The 23,153-nt window shown below is 39.5% G+C and overlaps 1 protein-coding gene across 1 annotated transcript; it reads left to right on the forward strand.

Moving 5' to 3' along the window:
* Positions 1 to 5,417: 5,417 nt before the first annotated feature.
* insyn2ab (inhibitory synaptic factor 2Ab) lies at positions 5,418 to 19,457 on the forward strand (the record flags this gene model as incomplete). Its single annotated transcript, XM_080507104.1, has 3 exons — positions 5,418 to 6,571; positions 10,379 to 10,450; positions 19,274 to 19,457. The coding sequence occupies 3 exons, from the start codon at positions 5,418 to 5,420 to the stop codon at positions 19,455 to 19,457; spliced, it is 1,410 nt and encodes a 469-aa protein (XP_080363230.1).
* Between the last annotated feature and the right edge of the window lie 3,696 nt (positions 19,458 to 23,153).

Here is a 23,153-nt window from a genome sequence, read left to right on the forward strand (position 1 = left end):
CTCCCATTAACGTTCTTTATAAACAGCCACATTTCCTCAGTGCTACAGTCACAATAATCAATCATTATACTGTAGCTGAAGTTGCCTTTTTTTCCTGTCCCCTCTCATACATGCAGCATTTTAGTGTGAAGAACTGAAGGGCAATTGGAACAGACAACGTGGTCTGCCCGGGTACATAAGGAGATTTCAGAGGATTACTTTTGCAATTTTAGAGTCAATGCATTATTCATAATCCTTTGGATAGCTGAGGCCAAATCAGGGAAGGACCTCAGGTCATTAGCAGAGATAGCTCGCTTTGAGGAGGAGGGCATGAAGATAGAGGAGGAAAAAGAAGACGACAAGGAGATTCTCTTTCAACTATTTGAATCTATCCATGTGTCACAACAGTCTCCCTCTCAGTCGGTCGGTCGTCTCGCACTCAGTCTTTCCATGTGTCTGAATTTCAACAATAATAAGTCATTGAAAAGGCGTCTCTTGATTCCCTTTGTGTGAATTACCATGTCGCTGCTTTACATGCCTTGCATCACTGCATACGCAATTGTGTGCTCTTAGCAGGGACTTCCTGCAGATGTGATTACCTTTTCAGTGGTATGAGATTGGTATTTCTGAGTGTGTAATAGTATGATCCCATGTGAATCAGCCTTGAACAAATTCTTTTTATCCGTGGAACTGCTTCTGACAAACAACTTGCGCTCAAATCAAAGTGCATACTAAGCTATGTTTCAGAACAAATACCACCCTGGAGTGAAACTTGCCTCCCTAATATCCCAAAACAATTATGTGCAAATCCATGACACAGTGTTCCATATTGTTCACGTGTGATCAGATTGAGCTTCTGTTTTGTTTTCCTCATCTTCCACTGGAAGCGTTGCAATGACTTGAAGTGACACAGGGAACAGTTAGCGTGCATTGTTTTCCGAAATTGACAGACGGATAATAGTTTCCCCCTCAACTATAACCCGGTTTATCAACATTTCCAGCTGAATGGTTAAGTTACTGTGTACATTGTGCAAGGTGAAACATATGGAAGGATTTCCAGGAAATACGGCCTTGTGCTTTTATTATCTGTGTGTGTGTGTGTGTGTGTGTGTGTGTGTGTGTGTGTGTGTGTGTGTGTGTGTGTGTGTGTGTGTGTGTGTGTGTGCATGCCTGTGTGTTTGCTCCTTAAAATTCTTGCAGAGGCCTCTCTTTGAAGAGGTGACAAGAAAGCCTTCAGTGACTAAAACATCATTTCTGTCACTCGTTCTTTCGCTCACAAACTCAGACTAACTGCGCCAAAGGGTGGGCACAGATGTACTTACAAGCATCATGTGAGCATACAGTGTGCGTGCACACACACTGTATGCTCACACGTGTTCATACAGATTGAAAACAGTGTTGATGTTATTTTAAGGTCAAATGACTTGTTTGATACTTTTCTGAACACTATTTTTCCCACACATATTTAGTTTTTAATGACACCGGAGTTCCACATGCATACTAGATGTTTATCAACTTCAAATAAGTAATCACAATATTGTAATCTACCTATGCTTTTCCCTTTTACAAATTTAATCAGGATGGCAAAACCGACAGTAAGGAAATGTCCCCTCAGAATAAATTTCCCCACCAGAGCAATCACATTGATGGATTTACAATGTCTCCGAATGATAAAACATGATTACTTTCAGAGGAGCTCCAACACTACGAATAGCTTGCTTTTGTGTGGTAATAAATGATCCATTGAAGTTTATTTATTGTGTGGTGTCATGTCATATGAAAATGATTAACCAACTCTTTCTGATGTTTCCTTTCAACCATATCAGACATCATTTCATTTCCTTGTACTGCTTGATATATTTCATGCCCTAGCTATGAAATGTGTTTCATCACAGATGAGACAGAAAATTTAATTTTTTTTCTCATTTCATCAAATGGACATTAATTTAAAAATCTACACGTGGAGTGAGGATAAACAAGCAGTAGTTATTGTTTGGGATTTATTAGAAAATCATTACAAATCAAGCTGTGCAACTGGAATAACATATTAAGGCTGGAAATGCGTAATATAAATGGTATCTGAAAATGATGACTGAACACGTGATGGATTTATGCTGATAATTAGTTCACCCTTTATGTGAGAGTAGATTGATTTGATGCATTACTTTCACGTTGCTACATTTATAGACACAATATGTTCTAATCTAATTGAAAACCTTTATTTTTTATAAACAAATACGGTTTGAATACTTCACTGCACTTATTTCAGTTTGCATCATTAAGATTTGTGAAAGTTCATGCATTATAAACAGTATGTTTCATTGGTTGCTTAAAACTGGATACAATGAGACTTTTCTGAAGACACTGATACTATGAATTTGAAACTGATTCTCTTAGTTAAATTTGCTCAAGTGATGGCAAACCAATCGCAAATCTGGCCCCAAAATGTGCTGTTTGAAAGTGTTTGCTAATAGTAATCTGTAAAACGTGAAACAGATTTATAGTGCGATGGCAAAGTGTGTGCAGTTTATATTTGGTGTTTGGGCTCTGACCTCGTCACTGCACTCAGCACAGCAGAGATCGAGGAGTGGTGATAATAAATATCCCCCTTGGGAGTTCAGACTGAGAGCCTACAGGTGGAGAAGCTCATCTCCAGCGATTATGTATTATAGTAGGTTTGGGCCACAGCTGCCATTTCCTTTGCTACAGACCTCAGAGCTCAAGGGGCATATCTATATGGTTGCTCCTACAGGTAAGAAAACTGTTGTAGGAAGGCTTTATTGATGGTGAGGTGCCAGATTATGCAATGCGCCACAGATTATTGTATACAGGGAGTAATAGGATACCTACAATATTGTGCCTGTTGTCACATTGTTATGACTGAATGTTAAATAGTGAGCACGGGATGGCAATGAGTACAACTGAGTGTGTCGGGGCGAAGCAGAGAGAAAACATTTCAGATCATGATAGGAACAACAGTAAAGTGAACAGCCTCCAAAGCCCCATCTGTTTGAATTGCAATGTTTCCCCAATGTGTTTTCGAATATGATCTGTGTCGACGCAACGTAAATTTTATGCGCGACAAATCGACGTTGTCAAAAGAATGCCATGTTTAAAAATCGCTAAAGATAATTGCACATGATCATTGTATAACAGTGGCCAAAGTTTGCAGGGCTGTAATAGGAAACCTGAAAAATTACACTAGCCAAGGGGGGAATAAGTTCCAAAGCCAACTGTGCTCAAAACAGCCATAATGCTGAAACGTGGGTATTGTTTTGTAACCACTACATAAATCACTAACATAAATGTGTCGTGATGTATTTGTAATGGAAAAGCCAAAAGAAAAATAAGATAATCAATTCAGAGTTATCATTCACTTGCACCTCTGTTGAGAGGCAATAATGGTCAGCAGCACTGGTAACATTATCGGTTAATTATATTGTCAAATAAGCAAACATGTCAACTTATTCCCTTTGTACTCATAATAGTCTAACTACCGAATTCTTACCTCGATGAGGTAAAACAGTGTTTGGGCATCTCAACCGTAATGACACCCCTGTGCTTCCAGCTTGACGTTTGCATCTGAAACTGACAACTGATACAAGGAAGAGTCAATAAACCATCTTTGAGTGATGGCAGCAGCAGCAAGAAGAGCTGTGCGAACGCAATTGTTATTCCAAAAAGGTCTCCTGAAGCAAATCGTCAAACAGTTGGCAAGAGGGAGCTTGCTCAAAAGTACAAAACAGTGGCTGCTAATATTTGTAGAGTCAGAGAGATGTGTAGAAGAACCACATGCAAAAAAAAAAAAATACCAGAAAAAAAGAAACGAGAAAGAAAACAAATGTGGCAAATGTGATGGGGAAAATCCCTTCACAGCTAATGGAATGTACAACTAATGGCATCTGAAAGCTAAAAATTATTTTGCATTGGAAATTTATTCAGTTTAAGACTACTTTCCAGTTCAAAAAATAAAAAGATTATCCTGCCAGTTTTGGATTATTATTGCACTGAAAAGCTTCAAACTAGCAGACAAAATATTTTAATACATCTGAAATAAAGGATTTCCCCTTTTCAAACACAATGGCTACTGCATAATTGAGTGAAATATTTAAATTATTTTACCTCTTAAGATTAAGACTGTTATTTATATGCAAACTTTCCAGTAATTTGCTGACTTTACTATTGAACCTTTAAAGCTTGCATAATCTGGGGCAGTAAGCAGCTTCATAAGACATTACACATTTGATGGTCTGCCACAAGTTACTTTCAAAATTCTTACACATGCAACAGGATCATCTGATTTCATCAGCAGTAAATGCAGTTATGTAATTGAATTTACCTCTGTCCATTAGCGTACTTTCTTTTGTGATATATTGTTTGTTTTCAGGATCATAGAAAATCCTGGATTGAACCCTCTTAAAGTCCATAGAAAGATGAAGTGTGGTGTTGTAGTGGTCTGCACAAACAACAATAAAAACCCAAGTTTGATTCCTGTCTTGATGTTACATGTTTCCTCTGCTAGTTCAGATTTCTATCAGCTTCTATTCATTGATAGGGTTAAGAAACAAGATGATGTTCAACAGTCCTGGAGAAACATTTTAGCAGAGACACATAAAACCGCCGGCCCAGAGTGGATGAGTCAATTTCCTAAAATGATTAAATCATTGATTTTCTAAGGAATGGCAGGATGATGGCCATTTTAAGCACATTTAAAATAAGTGTCAAATGGAATTACCTAAATTGCGGGATCACTGAGGGATTATTTTCAGGGTTAAAGAAAGATTAAATGCAAGCATGTTCAGTCACATGAAGGACATAAATATATAAATAGTCAATTTCTTGAAATCACTTGTCATTATTCTCATCAATCCTTGGAGTGGATGTGTCATAATGTTTAAAGAAGACATTTTTTGTGGCCATAACAGTGATTAAAGTTGCCAATCTCTGAAATGAAGGATGATAATAAATTATATTTATGAGAGGACATCAAAAAATATTTTTCACTCTTATTTCACTCTAATATTCCATCAGTGGTATATATATGTCCTATACAAATGAAATACTGTGGACATTGGGAAAGTCCAGTATTGAATTTATGCAACATCATCCAAACATGAACATGTCTCCTATGTACTCACATTAATGCCATTGTTTATCTTGTACATAAATTAAGTCTTTCTTTATTGGGTAGTTGTTTCTTATGCTTTCATTTTAGCACATTTTATAAATGTAAATATTGTACCTTCATTTCTGGATCACACATTCACACATTGGGTAATTTCATTAGAGGTCCATATTGTCATTTAACAATGCAAAGTCTTTATCCCAACAGGAGAAAAGAATCAGGCCTGTAACAATATTACCGGTGTTTTTGTTATTTGCAATAACTGAGTGACACAAAGGTCTTCTTTTCTTCTGTCTTACCTTTTTCAGAAAATATGGTGAGCAAAGAGGACACCAAATGTGTTCTCTCAAATTCCGATGAATCAGACTCAGAGGCAGGCCCATCTCCCAGCTTTGAAGCACCAGAATCCGGCAAGCAGCAGGTGAAAAAGAGAAACAAAGCCTTACAAGTGCGTTTTAAGGATATCTGTGAAGCACAGAATGAGCATCGGGGACGACACTCAAGGTCCATTTCCTGCAAAGTAACGCACAGAAAGTACATGACCATGCCTGCCAGACGTTCAATTCCAAACGTGACCAAGAGCACTGGTGTCCAGACCTCACCGGATCTCACGAAGCGATACAAGACTTTCCCTTTTGAGAGGAAAAAAGGACACACTTTTAAACATACAGCTTTAGTGGAAGATTATAAAGGACAAAACAATGGCTTTTTGAGCGATATAAAGCCTGGAGGAGAGGACGGGCAACCTATTGCTGACTCATCAAAGTACAAGGGTAAGATTGTAGGACAGACAAAAGCTTTGCTTCACCACACTGACGACAGTAGTGATACGGAGGATTTGCTCTCCAGTGCCAACTGTTTGGATGGACCCTCGTATCCAGAGTCCTCACAATTCTCAGAGGACTGCCATCCAAGCAGCCCTCCTTCCAAAAGCGAAGCGGAATACCAGGTTTGTGGGACGAGGACCAAACACAAAGGATTACCCAAAGAAGACATGGAAGCTGGCACTTCGTCAAAGCGCCAGCTGGCTGACTCTGAGTTTACACCGGACAAGCCAAAGGGCATGGGCCCCGTAGCGTGGAACTCTTTGACCCAGGTAGAGTCTTTAGGAAGCCCCTCGGTGAGCTGTAAACGGAAAAAGGGCATACAGCTAAACGAGCAGCAGTCACAGACACTTCCCCATAGTGCCAAATGTTCTGTACAGTCACAAGGGCAATGTCGGACCCGGCATGCTTCAGCCTCATCTAAACTCCAACGAACTGTTGGGGAGGAAGAGGGCTTTCCTTCAGGAGGCACAGGAGCCTCGGGCATGGGGAGCAGTCCGCAGATAATGTCCTTATCTGGAGACAAGGATATCAAAGAACAGCTGCAGGCCATGGAGACTCTCATCAACTCAAGCCAGGAGACCATCAAGGTACTTCTTGGAGTGATCCAGGAGCTGGAGAAAGGTGAAGCTCAGAGAGAAGGGTGAGTAAAGTATGCTTTATGAATGCGTGCACATCCAAGCATTTGCTGTATTCCCTTAGTGTACATATATTTTCTAATATGTCCACAGCTTTGGCCATCAATATTAAAGGATTAAGAATACTGTTCTCCCCAAAGTCTTTGCTAACTTCCATGGACACTGCAATATCAGAACAGTGGAGTTGGCATTAGAAGGCGCAAGGCTCAAAATGAATAAATAAAAACAACTATTTTAAATGAGGACCCAAAAACATTGGTGACAAATTGTCATCACAGGGAAATGATTGTACTCATTAAGAGATTAGCATATAATGAACAACATTATAGTTATTGGATATGTTTTTGCAGTTTACCTTTATAATAATGTAAATATATCCACCCATAATCTAACAACAAACTATGAAAGCAGATTGCTAAAATAAGTAAAAATCTGTTTGAAGGAGTAAATGATGAGAAACCATGAAGGAACATGTTTTACAATAAGAAACCTTGAAAAACCAGCAAGTAGCCGCGTCCTGCTGTGAAACTGTCTTGGTTTGTTAATTCACAATCCTACTGTGACCCAGATTTAAACAATTAACTTTAGTTAACTGCATTATTATTGTGAACGATTGCAACTGGCCTGAATAACAAAAAAAAATAATGTGTTGGCAAGTATGATGGTCTTTTAACAAGACCTCAGTGAGGATCTACACCCAGGATAGTGATGTGTTTGGCTATACTTAGACACAGCAGTATTTTTAGCTCACACCAACATGGTGACATACTTACAAGTTTACCATGTTCACCCCCTCATTGCCACATGTTTACATGCTACCATTTTGCAGTAATAAGGCTATTTTGAATGCAAGTATTTTGTTGTAGATTAAACACCATTAGACCATAGGGTATAGGCTGCATAAGTATTGAAAAAATAGGCTTCAAGTGTTGCATAAATGTGTTTAATTTCTAACCACATTCTCTCAAATATAATGCAATCCTGTTATTACATTCCATACATATTTAATAAATAACTTAATGTGGAATCACCCAAAAAGTACCATAAATGTGACTGAATATATCATCTAAACATTAGACTATAAACTGAATTTACTGTCACACATATTAAGTTTATATCTGCAGTGTGATTATGTTGATAATTTATGCTGGACGCATCAGTCAGTCATGGATTTGCGGTATCCTTAAACATTTAAGGCAGAGCAGTTGTTCTTTTTTGTGATATTCTTAAATTATGAAAATGGTCAATGTCATCAGCTTACTACAGTTAAGATGGAATAAACAGGAAGAAATGCACATATGTGAACAGAAAAGAGTTAATTGTTTTCTGGTCATGAAAGGCTATAAATGTGAGATGTTAAACTATCAAGGTCACATCGGGCACTTTGAACACTTAACATGGTATCCTGTATTGTAAGGCTTAATTCTCTTTCTTTAATGTTAATGACAAAAGAATTGCCTCCAGTCCTCTTTTACTTAATTACCCGCTTCACGGGAAAATAACACCAAACTTCAAAAAGTCCTCAACCCATGCTCACAGTCAGATTTCTTACAATGGCCTAATGGTAAGAATCGCTGTTCTTCATCTTTAAAACCCATAACAAAACAAAGCAAGCTGTAGTTAAGTCTTATGCACATCCAGGAGAGCATGAGGCACCCTAGTGTGGCTCAGTGGAACTTCGTTTTAAAGGCCCAATTAGTGCAGCCTCATAACACTTTGCCTTTCATCTGCACAAAACTGTGCCTGCTGTAGTGCCTTCACTGTGTTCTGTGTCTGCATTGTGTCCCCGTGTTATCAGAGAGGTGCACTTAGATGACACAGAGTCTGCCTTCCATAGTAGCCATCCTAAACACACTTTTCCCTTTTTATCTGCATGGTTGGACAGTCAAATGGGCTTTTCAAAAGCTAAACTTTGAGTTAAACCACAAAGCAATTCTCAGCACCTCTTTACTATGCAGTAATGGTGTCCACTTATTTTTAAACCATTTGAGCTTTTATCGTGCAGAAAGTTAAGAATTGTTCGAGTTCAGGTGAAGACATCAGAGTGTATGAAGATATTACATCTATTTATTTATGGTTTACATTGGAAACAATGGTGTGTGTGTGTGGGTGTATGTGTGTGTGTGTGTGTGTGTGTGTGTGTGTGTGTGTGTGTGTGTGTGTGTGTGTGTGTGTGTGTGTGTGTGTGTGTGTGTGTGTGTGTGTGTGTGTGTGTGTGTATATATATATATATATGATTTATTTTCATGTTTGATAACCCGTGCATTGTTATTCAAAACATGCTTGTATTTCTCTCCTGTGTGTTTGCCCTGCATGCCAAACATGTGAAAAATCGGTTACATTAGAACATACATAAAACATAACACGCCCTGTGACACTGTGTGGCCTGACCTCAGTGCAGTGTTCATGAACATGTTCTGTCGCGCTCAGTCTGACTGAGCAGCAGGCACACAGTCCGGGGATGTGGACAGTGAAACTGGAAATATGAGGACAGGATGTATCCCAGGACAGCTGACGTGGACAAACAACACAGTGGTGAATCTGTGCCAGCAGTCAGATTATAGGAGGACTTTTAGAGGTGCACGTTTTTTTTTTTTTTTTCATTTTTTTTTTTTTCAAACATCAGTGAAATGATTCTTTGTGAAACTCTGCACTTTCATTCATTGTCTATAATGGGCCATGAACACTTTACCCTGAATAGGAAAATCAAGTGTTGTGTTGAGTGCACACAGTGATTATGAATTTAGGTTAATACGCTTTGATTATTAGAGCGGAGCTGTTTAAATTACAAGGATGTACATGAAAAGCCAGGCGAGCAGCGCAGCGGCTGGAGTGGACCTTGTTTGTGCAGTGAATAACTGCCCTTGCTCACAGCTGTTCAAAGAGACTGTATTTGGAAACAGAACAGGATGGATGAACTTGTTGACCTTGAGCTCCCATCAGCATTTTCGATCCCCAGCAAGGCTGTACTGTCTCCCCCAATGAGGTCACCTCTCATGTCATAGTGAACAGTTGAGGTCCAGCCCCTCCACATGTCATCCATCAAGCCGAAGGGCTTGCGGGACAGCAAGCAATTACATGTGCAGCTCCTACACAGCCCCTCCCAACTTCCCCGTAGCGATGCAGCGTACTATTGCGCACAGCGACAAGGCATAAATAACAATATGCACACCTGCATGTTCACATGCGCGCATGGGAAGAAATGGGAGTGATGACAGTATGAAAAACAGAGCCTATTAAACCAAGGGAAATCACTGGTTCTCGAGTGTGTCCTCTTGAACCTTTGTGCATATCCTGTGAATGTGCCATCTGACTTAAAGTTAGTGCCTCCATACAGGCAGCACACCCTCAGGGTCATGTACGTTCACCATAAACTCGCAGATACAATCTTGGTGAAAAATCTGTCTGCCTCAAATTGAGCTAGATGAGGAATAAAAATGTTGTACTGTACAGTGGTGAATGTAAAATATGGATTTTTCATCACGGGAGCAATGCAGCATTTAGCTTCCACTTATTTCCTATTTCCTATAGAACAGAGGCACAATAGACGCTTCCAACTAGGCCACAGCTAAAGGAAGGTAATCCCATTATGTAAAATCAGCAAGTCTACACACTTGATTAACCTGATCTGGGGGAACTGCGGGATCAGAACCCCTACAGTTGATAGTGTATCTCAACTGTTAGCAACGCGCAACGCTGGAGGAAAACAAAACTGAACAAATCTGTGTGATAAGCTGATCGCCCACAGGTGCTAAAATATGACGCTGAAGTCTGTCACTGCGGATCACATTCATCTTTCCTCTTTTCCACAGGCTCTCCTACCGAACAGGACAAGACACAGCAAATTGTGACACTTGTCGAAACAGCGCCTGCATCATTTACAGGTGGGCCCCTCTGCACCACTTAATGCTGCATTAAATGCTGTTATGTGGATGATGGATTACTCCAGTGTAAATAGGAATCATTTAGCATGAAGATACATTCCTGCACTGTAAAGCGACACAATGCATTTATAATGATCTGGTGCATTGAAATGTGAGAAAAAAACTAAATCGCTATAGTAAAAATGATTAGTGCAAATCTTTGCCATGTAAAAGCAGATATTGGAGAGAGAACATTATAAAAGAAGCATCAGTAATATAATAAGGTACTTCTAGGACTACCTTGCTTAAAGTTTGTAAAATAGGTTTTACAGCCACGGAATGAAAATGTCTTCTATTTAGCCACATTGTCTAAAATAAGTAAGTTAGAAAGAGAATTCATGCATTCATTTATCACATTGTACATTGTGGGTACTTATGAGTGTCTGTATGCTTTCTATATGTTTTTGAGACTGCCTCTTGTGTTTGTCACTTTTAAATGGCTTTGTCGTTTTATCAAACAGATATTGTAAATTTATGTTGTAAGCATTCTGAAATGTTATGTGGTGCAAAACAAAAAGTCAGAAGAACCAGTGGGGAAACCCACTCAAGCTGTAACCTTGTGTCATTTGTCACTTTTACCTATAAGCCTGTGCTGCTAAAGCCCTCTGTTACCTTGTTCAGTAATAGAGGAAACATTAAATTGTTTGGAAAATACTGACAAGCCATGAAAATACATTTTATAAAGTGGGACCTCTCCGTTGATTTTAGATGGGGATGAATGATGACAGGTTGAAAAGCAAACTGCAATGCAGTGATTTAACCTTAGAATATTTTCTAAATATTATAGTTTGTTGTGGTAGGGAGAAGTTGTTTCCAGACTCCTCTTATTGCTTTCCTTTTTCAGACAATAGATGAGACACAAAACCTAAATAATGTTTTTAAGACCATAAGATGGACTTTCTGCATCTTGTAGCATAAAACAGTGAGAAAAATTGGACCTAACGCCAAATCTTCCATTTGTTGTGTTTTTCAGCATTCAGCATGTATATCTATACTTTCTCTCATTCTGTGCTTTGAAGCTATTTGTTAAATAATGTTTAAGTCCCGCCTATGGTGTCCTCTTATGTTCTCTACTCCTAATAATCCACTACATTCCCCTGTAAATAAATGACAAACAACAGTTTCTTTTATGAATAGATTCCACTCAGTGTCATATTGGACATTTTCACGCTCCGTAATGTCACCTTGCAGACCTGATCAGACCTGATTTTTGCATGATTTTAGCTCACAGGTCTTGTGTTTGGCACCACTGCGACACATTTAGCATAAACAAACCTTATCCTTGACATGAATTTTGTTTTTCATAACATTTCTGTAGCTTTCCTTTGAGTACATTGTCTCAAGCTGCCTCAGACAGTTGTGAAAGGCCACAGTGTAACTCAAAAACGGGAGCTACATTCCCACACATTTAAAATTTGATCTTGTGTACAAACAAAGCTCCCATGTGGTCTGAGCCTTTCAGGAAAAACTCATGCAGAGACAGTCGGCCCATCTCCACAGGGAGAAAGAAGAAAACTTTAAGCCGACATCAGCATCGCACCACAAAATAAAGATAACTTTGTGTGAAAAGAAAAATCCACACATTTCAGCTACAGTCTCAGGATCTAATGAAAAGCATCCATAGTCTAATGCTTCAGATATTTAAATGGCTCTATCTCTATGACGGTCACGTCTGCTATCATCTCTGTCATAGACTTCTTTGAGCTCGCCTAATATTTCTTTGGCATTGAAAGTCATGTCAAACTATTCTTCATTTCTGTTAGCCCTGCTCAAATTTTTTTTTGTTGAAGAATTCACATACTATTATTGACAGAATATAGTACAAAGAATTTTTTTTTTTTCTTTGAACAAAGAAAGCAATTATGCAAATATTCAATGATGACAAAGCACATGCTTCGACCGAGACAGATGCTACCCATCATATTGCAAGTTGTAAGATGTGGATACAAAATTAAAGTCTAAAAGAGTTCTATTAAACAAAGTAAAATGACCCAGTGATTGTACTTTCCACCGGACTTCCCTGATCTTGGCTGCAGACTAATCAAGACTTACCAGACTTGTTTGGACCCAGAATACAGCTGCTGGCTTTCCTACACAGTGGGACTAAACACAATCTTATGTTGGGCTCCTGTGCTGCACAATGACATCGTAGGTGGCAGCGAAAATAGAAATGAAACACTTTCCTCTATGAATACGTCTCAAAAAAAAAAAAAAAAACACAAGAGGATAGTAAAAACTGAATTCTGTTAAGTGACAGCAATTCTCACTCCTCCAGGCTGGTACAACACACTGTGACTGGTACAGTGGGTCGTCTTTCAATTGCAAGGTTGCAGGTTCGATCCTTGATCTTCCGCTGTCCATATGTTGAAGTGTCCTTGAGCCAGACACTGAACAAGAAAGTGCTCCCACTTGAATGCTTTGCGTGTGCGTGTGCATCAATAGGTGAATGTGACAATGTAAAGCGCTTTAAAAATTGTTAAAGCAGTGAAAAAGTGCTATATAAGTGAAATCCATTGACCAAAGCAGCAAGTCGAAAGATCCAGCAACCAGACTGAAGCTTCCACAGGGTGAGCCAAGTCACCACGAATGAATCGGGTTGAACAGTTGTTGACAGTAAAATAAAACTCTCCTCAAGCAAAGCATTAAAAACTAACCTGACACTCGAGCCCTTCAAAAGCGGAAACCAATTCACGGTGTGACATGACAGCAATGCAAAGTTAACAAACACCAATGCGATTTTTCTGAAACGTGGCCACAGTTAGATGGTTTACTGCTGACCCGGTGTCCGACCTGAACAGGCCCTTCAAATCTTAACTGCCGACCCATATGTGCATGTGGAACTCAATCGTTTCAAACAGATGGGCTTCTTCTAAATAAATCCGGGACAAAGCTGTTCACCTTTAACATACGTGTCTCTCCCATCCAGCTGTTCATCCCTCTTATAAACAAGTAACCAAGGCCAATGGGGATGTTAAGAAATGAATAGCTGTGTTCCCCGGAACACTTTGTTGCCGTCTTCATTTTTTTCAGCTCAAATGCAGCCTCAACCCCTCTACATCTATCTACAAGCAGTTCACTGAACTAGAAAATACGCCAGGAGGACAGAACTGAGACATATTTCCTCAAACACAGCAATCTCAAAGAAGTAAACAACATCAGGACTGATGCGGATACCAGAAAAAGAAACAACCAGAAAAAACATTCATAGTAGTCCATATTGTAACCCCCCACACACACACACACACACACACACTTTTCATTTAGTGGAGTGGGTCATCTTCCCATCCCAAGGCTGGCAGTTCAGCCCCATATTTTGCCCTGTCCATGTGTCCTTGGGCAAGACACTGAACAACAATTTACTTATAATGGTGTGCCAACACTTAAGCACTTTACATGGCAGGTGTCACCATTGGCTTGTGTGTGTGTGTGTGTGTGTGTGTGTGTGTGTGTGTGTGTGTGTGTGTGTGCGTGCGTGCGTGCGTGCGTGCGTGCGTGCGTGCGTGAGTGCGTGCGTGCATGCGTGCGTGCGTGGGTGTGTGTGGTGGATTATGGAATGTGTATTTAAGCTACTCAAGCAGCAGTGAAATATGCTCTATAATCCAGTTTGCTATTTTATATTTGTGGGTTGACTGCATCAGTGGAAGACTTGCAATAGTTTTGCGCAACTGTTTCAAAAATTTCCAACATCCATTGAAACTATAATCAGTAAACAGCAAACAAAATTCAAGACATGCCTCATTTCGGGTTTGCTTCTCATTCAGTCAGTCTTACATCCCCAGCTCAGAGTCTGGGGTTGATGTCTGATACTGATTTAGGTTTTCATAAAGAAACACCATTACAGCACATTTTTATAGTCAAATAATGAGAAAACTGAGGTCATTTCATTTTTGACACACTTGAGAAATGCAAAATTCCCAATTATTTACACAGGTCTAACACAAAATATGTTATTTGTTTGGCAGGAATCATAATATAATTAGTTTTAAAGTCGTTTTAGAGGTCATGTGGAACAATAAACATCAGATGAACTCATGAATGAAATTGCCTGTCCTATCCTGTTAGAGGAACCAGATCCAAAGAAATCAAAGTATTTTACAATTGGCATGTTCAGGAACTTAACCCGACCTGGAAACTAGAGGAGTATTCTCAGTCAACGAGGAATAGTAAACAATTCAGCAGCATCTCACTTTGGGACACATAACATTATTCAGAATATTACAAAACCATCACTTTGAGTAGCCTTTGAGAAGATAGCTCATACGTTCTCTTTGATAAACAATAGTTAGATATTATGTGAGTATACAATTTAACAGCGAGTTATTTTTACTACTCTCCCTCTATGTTCATTCTCCACATAAACACTGTGTATTTATTCATTAATCAGCCTTTGCTGTGAGTGAAATGTTCTCTTTCTATTGGAGTTTTAGTAGATTTTGAAGAATAATTGCTATTTTTAAATAGAGGTCTGTGTGAGATAATCTGTGTCTTGGGATTTTAACTAAACGTGCTATTAACTATGTTTTGTTAAAAAGGAATTAGGTAACAGAGTATGTCTGGGATTCTACCTGAGGGCCAAACAATTTACATTCAAAACAGTATATATGTCTAAAACTATTGTGGAAAAACCCGGTGAAGGGAAGGGCTGAGTTTTTCATTTTCAGTTCACTGCTCATATCTTGATAAGATAAAGTGTGCCACTTTTGTACTTTGCTGAAGCAGCTTAGTTTTAAACTCGGAACAATTCATAGTGGCAAAAAGACATCCCATCAGCCTTTTGTTGCTAAACCAAAGCATGTGGCGTACGGTAATAAAACCACAATATACATGCAATCTGGCGAGTGCTAATAAAGAAAAAGATTATCACTTCATCTGGGCTCAGGATCATTAAAAAGTTTCAAAAGTTTAGCAGTCAGTGAGTGGAATAGAGCCGTAATCTGCAAACAGGGTAACAATCTATGGTAATTCTGTTTGTCTCTCCAAAAGCAATCGACTCTTGAATATCTTCAATTCTGCACATAGTGCTCTTTTTGTGTTCATCAGAAAAATCTGCTGCACAAACTCTGTAAATCTACATGTTTTTAATGCAAAGAAATTGATATGTGCACTTATTTTATAATATAATCTGTAATAGTCAGATGAAGAAGTAAAAAGTGGGAAGGTACACGTATGGTGAAAGTGTTTGGATGGATCAAATGCACTATACAAGTCAATTGTGTCCTATTAATGCACCCGTGCACAGTTATGTCACACAACATTTAAAAAGATGCAAAACCCTAAAATGGTCATGATAGGTAAATCATAGGTAAATTCACTTTCCAAGTATTTTCATGAATGCAGTATAAAGGGTTTAGACTTGGGAGGTGAAAATGAACTAAAGAATTGCCATCCCTACACTATCAAAGCAATAACAAGTAGTTTCAACTGACTCTCAATAGTGTCTGAGCAGAAGAAAAAAGTATGTAACACCCCAATAATATGACGAGGTTGGGGCAGCTATAATCACCTCCATTAATGACTTCATGACACCTTCAAATGGAGGAATGAGCATCATGAAGCAATTAAAACCATTGAAGAACAGCAAGTTGGGACCAATTACCACTTAAAGTCAGACAGCAACAACGTTTTGCAGCTGTCACAGGGATCATCAGGGCCAGACATATAGCTCTTAATTTCAAAACAGCCCAGCATATCTTAAGTTTCCTATAAATCTGCAGCTCCAGTAGACAATCTATAGAAATATACAGAGACTTTAGATATCCCCTGGTAATCGTCATCCACTCTTTCTATTTTTCTGCTTCTCATATGTCATCGTAACGGGGCATATAGCAAGAGAGAGTGAGTTTAAACACAAAAACTTACATGAATAAATCATTGACATTGAAGTAATGGTTTATTCTCTTATCGGGTTGGTTAAATCATATTGTGAAAAAGCTACAAGTGCTCTGTGTGCTTTTTTTCCTTGCTATATTTATCCAAATCTGTTGTCTGAGCAAGATTTACCAGAGCATCGATTTCAAATTACACGAGGGCTACCGCTGAGGCAACGTCGACTACATCGCGAAGTCAACATTAAAAAACATCCTCAGATGAAAGAATTAACGTCTTCTATTCCTGCCGTGCAGTGTTGACTACAACCCAGCATTCAATTCAAAGAATACAACGCAGTGTTTCCAATTTGGGACTAACAATGACTTTGAAAAACAGTTGAGTTCACAGGAAGAGGCAATGGCAGTTCAATATGATGAGACGCACGGCGCTAATTAGCACTTGTATCCCATGCTGAGATGGCCATGGTTGTTTTGTTTAACAATTGTCAAGATTGCCTTTTCTTTTCTTTTCTGTTCTCATTAATGAGATTGTTTTTTTTTTTTCTTCTTCTCTCTGAAGCAAAAGGCAGTGCAGGAGACAATGCCAATGGCTTTTATAGGATATACATGACAGGGGAAGAATTTCTGCATGTCATTTACATAACCTGTGGGAAGTCTCTGCTTCATCTGTTGCCTGTCAGTGGATGAAATGACTGTCATTCGCTGCTGATTTAATCTATAATTCTTCATGCCGTGGTTCCGATGATGTTACACTATACTAGGCCGGGAGTGTAGGATTGGAACTATGAATGTCCGAAAAGGAAAATCACAGGAGTGGGAATGGCTTTACACCCAAAGGTGCCCGAAGCAGAAAGAGAATGATAAAGAAGCATGCATTTATATGATATACGCAGAAGGAATAGGAAGCGGCATGCTGAAAAGACATCGCATGGCTGCAATATCCCTCCCAGGAGCAACAATCATTGAACGGTGCTCAGCACAGCACGACCACAGACAAACAAACGGCTCGCCACTGATCACAGCAACCGCTACTCACACTGCATAGCTAAAGAGATGATTAATCTGCTTTGGTGAATGCCCTAGAAAAGCTTCCCTGTCTCCAGCCGCTTCAATCTGTTTGTGTACACAGATGATCTTAGATATAGGGCTTTTGTTTGTTGAGGCACCTGCTCCCCAGTGCCACCCGCGTCGTACAGCGCTGCCTCCGGCTTCCCACCAAGGCATTTGTCCACAGTGTACAGTAATTGCAGTGATCTGCCAAGTGATTAATTGCTTAATAATTGCTGAGGCTATTCTGTGTCGCACCGTGTGGCTATGATTCTGCTTGGCTCTGCTTTCCGTCAAGTCAACATTATTCAAGCAGCACTTGTAAAAAACAAAGAACCAAAGTTTTTAGCATAAAAAAGAAGATACAAATAGATACAAAAAGAGGCCGACATGAAACAATGGGTAATATAAACAAGGTACAGGCTTTGCAATACTGTTAGAAATGGCAAGTTTTCCCAGATAAAGACTTCAAGTCTATTTTAAAAATGGAATTTCTCATTGTCAGAAGATCTGCACATGTTATTTCCACTTCAAATGAGAGCGAAGGCAAAATGCTCATAAAAGAATAAAGAAAGCACAGAGGAAGCAGAGGTTTTGTTTTGACATATTTAAAAACCCCTTTATATGAATCTGATTGTACTGATTTTAAACCCGGTCACCTCCACGTCTTTGAGCTGCTTTTCATTTAATCCAAGATATCGATTCATTGGAGATCCCAGCCTGCCAAACTGCAGTCCAGCCCTGCCCACCGTTTCTCCCCTGAAGGCTTTAATAGAGCTCCGTTCTTAACTGACACTTATCTAAAGGGTGAGGACAGTTCCCAGGATTCATTATGTCACTTCGAGTCGAGCATATCCTTTAGTGAACTAATTACACTGCCCGTCAAAGCGGGTACCCCATCACGCCGAGCTTTGTACCTCAATGTCCATTTGTCTGCCTGCAGATGAGGAGAGGTCTCCATGCTTGACCTTGACTTGTCAGATGTCATGTCTTCTGGCAGCTTTAGTTCTCCCCGCTATCTTTAATACTCTTGCCTTTGAATGGCAGCTGTGAGCTTGGTGGTTCCCAGTGTTAAGTAACGTGTTGAAATCCAGAGCACTGCCGTCTAAAGACAGAAGATTTGATTATCAGGTAAAGTTTGTTCAGAAGTGTCAGTTTGGCAGCACATTGCAGATTACTTATCCTCCTTCTTTATTCCCACTGTGATGGTTTCAAAATGTATTGCATATGCATACCCTGCAAATAAATACATTAACCCAGCACAAATCAATAGCAATAAAGTGAAAGGGGATGCTGCGTAATAGTGCATTTATCCCCTTGCTTGAATACAGACAGTTAATCAGGGTCTGCTTGGCCTCTCAATGGTTTCATTTGGATGGGATTAAGCCCCACAGTTGTGTCAGGCCTGTGAGATTTAATCGGAGAGAGAGTTCAACTGTGGCGCCGGGACAAAATCAGACGATGGCCAGCATGGGATTACACTCACGGATGTGCAAGTCTGATGTCAGGAGCAACCCACATTCTGGCTCGTTTTTAATACAAATATAATCTGTGTAGGGAAAGCCCTTTGACTGCATGCATAAAAAATGCTGAGATGATGCAAACAAGCTCTATTACTTGGAGGAGTCTCTGAAATATGGATATGTGCCTCGACTAAAATGCGCTGCCAGGGTGTCTGTCGGTGCATTTGAACCGTTTGCTTTCCTCCCAGCATCCATCTGGACATCAAGAGAATGCAATGTTAAAAAAAAAAAAAAAGCTGAAAAACTGAAACATAAATCATAAACCCTGCCAAGAGACACATAGACATTAAAACTTTCACAACACTGCTTCCTGGTCTTACTGTCAACAACAGTAAAGTGTATTTTCTCCATAACGTAAACTTCATTGTCTTTTGCTTGTGTTGCAGTGTGGAGCTGGACTTTAAGCAACAGGAAGACAAATTACAGCCGCTGATGAAGAGACTTTGTCCCCTGGACAGCCAACAATGCCCTGCGCTGCCTTACTCCAATGAAGTGTTCACATCCACCCCTAAACGCAAGTCCAAGACTGAATCCAAAAAGCATGCTCGCTGGAAACTCTGGTTCCTCTGAGTGAAACATGAGGGCTCTGGAAACAGCTGTTTTATTGGGTGCATCAGTACCTCTGTCATTCGCAAAGAGGTTCGAGGAATATTCGGATGGGGCAATCAACCCGGGAGGATGGACGATGACAGAAACTGTGCGTTTTAAGGTGTCGCGTTGAGACGGCATGTCAGACAAGCTCAAGGACTGCAGAGACAAGCAAACAAAACAAATCAAAAAGACCCTTTTGAATTCTAACCTATTTCTGGCATGTTTGCTAGAGAGGACGACGCGCATCTGCAAAAACTAGGTGAGCTTTGACATACATTTTTGAACATATATATTTTTCAAAGTGTTGAAAGATGGGCATTATTTATTTATGAAAAGGCAATGCACCACCACTGTCTTTATATTGAAAACTCTTTCATTCCACAATACAATAAATCCAATGCACTTCTTTGTCTTTTCCCCTGTTGAGCAGATTGCTTGGCAACAAGAGGAGGCGCCGTGTGGAGGGTCTTTTTTGAGTGAAGCTATAATCTTTGATCGGACATCCACCCCACCTCCAGCAAAGCACAAACACTTAACTGTTGAGAGGAACACGCGTGAAAGACTGAACCGCAGTACTGTACATGACAGCGTGTCAGCACTGTCCTTACAGCCTCATACTACCCCCCCCCCACCCCCCCCAATCTGTTCCCGTCCTGCTCAGTTTGTTTTACTGCCTGCTTTTGCTAATAACCCCTCTGCTCTCTCTCTGTCTCTCTCTCTCTCTCTGTAACTCTTTCCCCTCATCTCTCTCTTTCCCTTTATTTAGCTCGGCGTGCAACCAACTGACTAGCCAGCCAAGTTTGCCTCAGTCATCCTGTTAGTTACTTTTCTGAGCTCAAACACTTGATGTTCAGAATATATTTTAAAATTACCTGCAAAGTACTGCAAAATGAACTTTTACAACTGGTGGTGTTTGGGCCCCTTCTCCTGAAGCAGTCGTTAAGAATTGTTTAGAAAATAATAACATCATAATGGACGAAGGTTAGATTTTTTATGGACATATATAATCTTTTAACTACTTCTATGGGAGAGTATTTTCTATGACAACTGAAAAGAGTGTTTGGTTTTATGAATTCATTTGCTTATGACTTTCCGAGGAAAAGTAAAGGCTATTTTCACATTTGTCTTTGAGTCCAGTAAGAGTTTGCCTTGCCTCTCTGTCATTCAATGTATCAAAATCTCATAGTGAATCTATTTTTACATCACCAGTTTCATATCCAGCTTGCTGATACCTAACGTTTTGGTTTGTAATATTGAATCATCTTGCCATTCAACTGCACATTTCACCAAACAGACTTTTTTTTTCTTTCAGAAAGCAATCTAGAGAACACAGAATGCTTGTCTACCAACTCACACATACAACTGTGCACTGAACTTGCAGCAAGAGCAGAAGGGCTATATACAGTGCTAAAGGAGTATGGTAGCAATTTTACACTGGTAAAAGACTTGTAGCCACCAGCTTTGGTCGAGCACGAGACTGGAGAATAAACATGAAAAGAGACACGGATAATGTAGCCGATATACTGAAGTTGCACGCTCTTACAAAGCAGGTATTCACTGAATTCTCATAAGTAATTTTATACAACAACAGCTTTCATGTAGAATATGGTACTGTTAAAATGTACAAGAAATGTCAGGAAGACACATACCGGCCTCTCCATTGTTAGAACGCACCGTAGACGTCATTATTCAGGTCGCCGATTTCCATGCAAAGATATGTACCTTGAGGAAGTGCAATTTAGTGATTATGTGCAATATTATGCATTTTTTATACTGTTTCTACATTGCAATTAAATCGTTTTCAATTCAAGGTGATTTGGTGTGCTCCTATGTCTACTAATGGAGTTCTGAAATAGAAATAGCTTTTCTGGGAGCTGAGTGGAAGTCCCTGGACTGAAACGTCCTATTCAGCCTTTCTCATGGACCATGTAGCCCATAGTTGGAGCATGGCAGGGGCTCCAGGCCTTCATGAGATTCATGAGAAGAAAGATTCACAACTTCATTAGTGTGTGGGAATTCAGGCTGGGACTCGTGGGTATTGCAAGGTCTTGTATTGTTTTAAGGTTTATGATAATTCCTTCAGTGGGTCATTAATCACCAGCCAAACTATAATGGTTTAAGAAAAATCTGCAACTGCATAAAATTAGGTCCAAAATTCACCTAATATTTAGTTTTCCTCTTGTCTCTTAATACTGTGGGCCATACAGAAAGAAAAAGTGAAAGAAAATGTGAAAGTGAAGCCTCTCAAATTCCAACAGTAAAGAGTAACTTTTAAGAGAATAGTGGAGCTTGATGTTTTACCTTGATGCTTCAGATGCTTTCTCTGTTAAATCCACCTCCATAAAACAAACAAACAATTAAAAAATGTTGAGTTTGTTGCCAAAAACACACAGAAATGTAGCTTTTGTTTTTAGATTTAGACAGAGAGGTCAAAATCCCATGTGGCTCCATTCAATCAATTGGACTCATGACCGGTTGCTTGCTGTCCATGCTGTGCTCATGTGGACACTGCAATGACTTCAGGCTCCTTCGGTTGGTGAGGTCACATTGACATTGAATTTCTGCTGAAGGAGGTTTAACAATAACCCTTCAGAGCTGGGGGGGTTCTTAATTTGAGTCATCTCTTTGAGGAAATTGGAATAGGATTAGAATAAAGAGACCAGAGCTTGTTTAGTGCTTGTTGAAAGAGTGTTCGCTTGCAATGATCATGTGACCCAAAAGCTCTGGCCCTGGTGTGCATCATCACGTCACCGTTGCAGAGGTGGATCACAATCTGTTTGCATGATAGCACAGTCATTTTCTATGTTGCACTGTGAAAAAAAAAAAGAAAAAAGCTGTACAAAGACTTTGAAGATCTCTTAGATGCCAAAAAGACATAAAACAATAAATTTCTGAAAACAGAACTATAAGACAAGTACAAGTCCTTTGTCTCTATATTAAGAGAAATTGAAGAAATAACTGTAGGGTTGTGCAGGGGAGAATACCTTTGAAAATGCTGGAATCTTCCACTTTGTAAACAGTTGAACCCTTTACTGGGTGTAGCGGTTTCACCCAGAGCTGCATTTACCGGTGTCAAACTGTCTACATTTTAAGTCTTTTGTGCTTTAGTGAAGCAGAGTCGGACCATGACGAGGGCTCAGACGCTGTGCAATTGAGCTCCTTCTCCGCTCCTCTAATGTGATTAGTTCTCTATTGCAAGAAGAGACACAACCTTCAAGTCAAGTTCCTGCAGGGGAGTCGAAGTTCCAGTCCATCAAGCTGAGTGACCTGATCCCACATCCATCCATATACCCTAACATCCCCACTGTGTCTGTCTCTTCCATTCTCCCCAGATGTTTGCTCTTGCCTATATTTTAAACCCATGCTCTGGCATTTGAATTCAATAAGGTGTCATTTCAAAACTGTTTTCCTCTCTACAAACATATGCCCCTCTATTTTTAATCAAAAAAAAGATATATGCAGCAATTGTTATTCTTTTTTTAGATATGAATTTGTCAACATTAAATCGCTCATTCAAAAATATAAAAATTCATAGGTAAACAAAGATTTATTGCAAAAAAAACTCAAATAAAATGAAACAACAGAATGTTTACAATAATAATTCCATATAAACTATCACACATTATCATTCCAAATAACAACAAATCAAGATTCACCTACTAACAATTAAAAATA

Source organism: Blennius ocellaris (assembly GCF_963422515.1).
Source record: "Blennius ocellaris genome assembly, chromosome: 13".
Lineage (NCBI taxonomy): Eukaryota > Metazoa > Chordata > Actinopteri > Blenniiformes > Blenniidae > Blennius > Blennius ocellaris.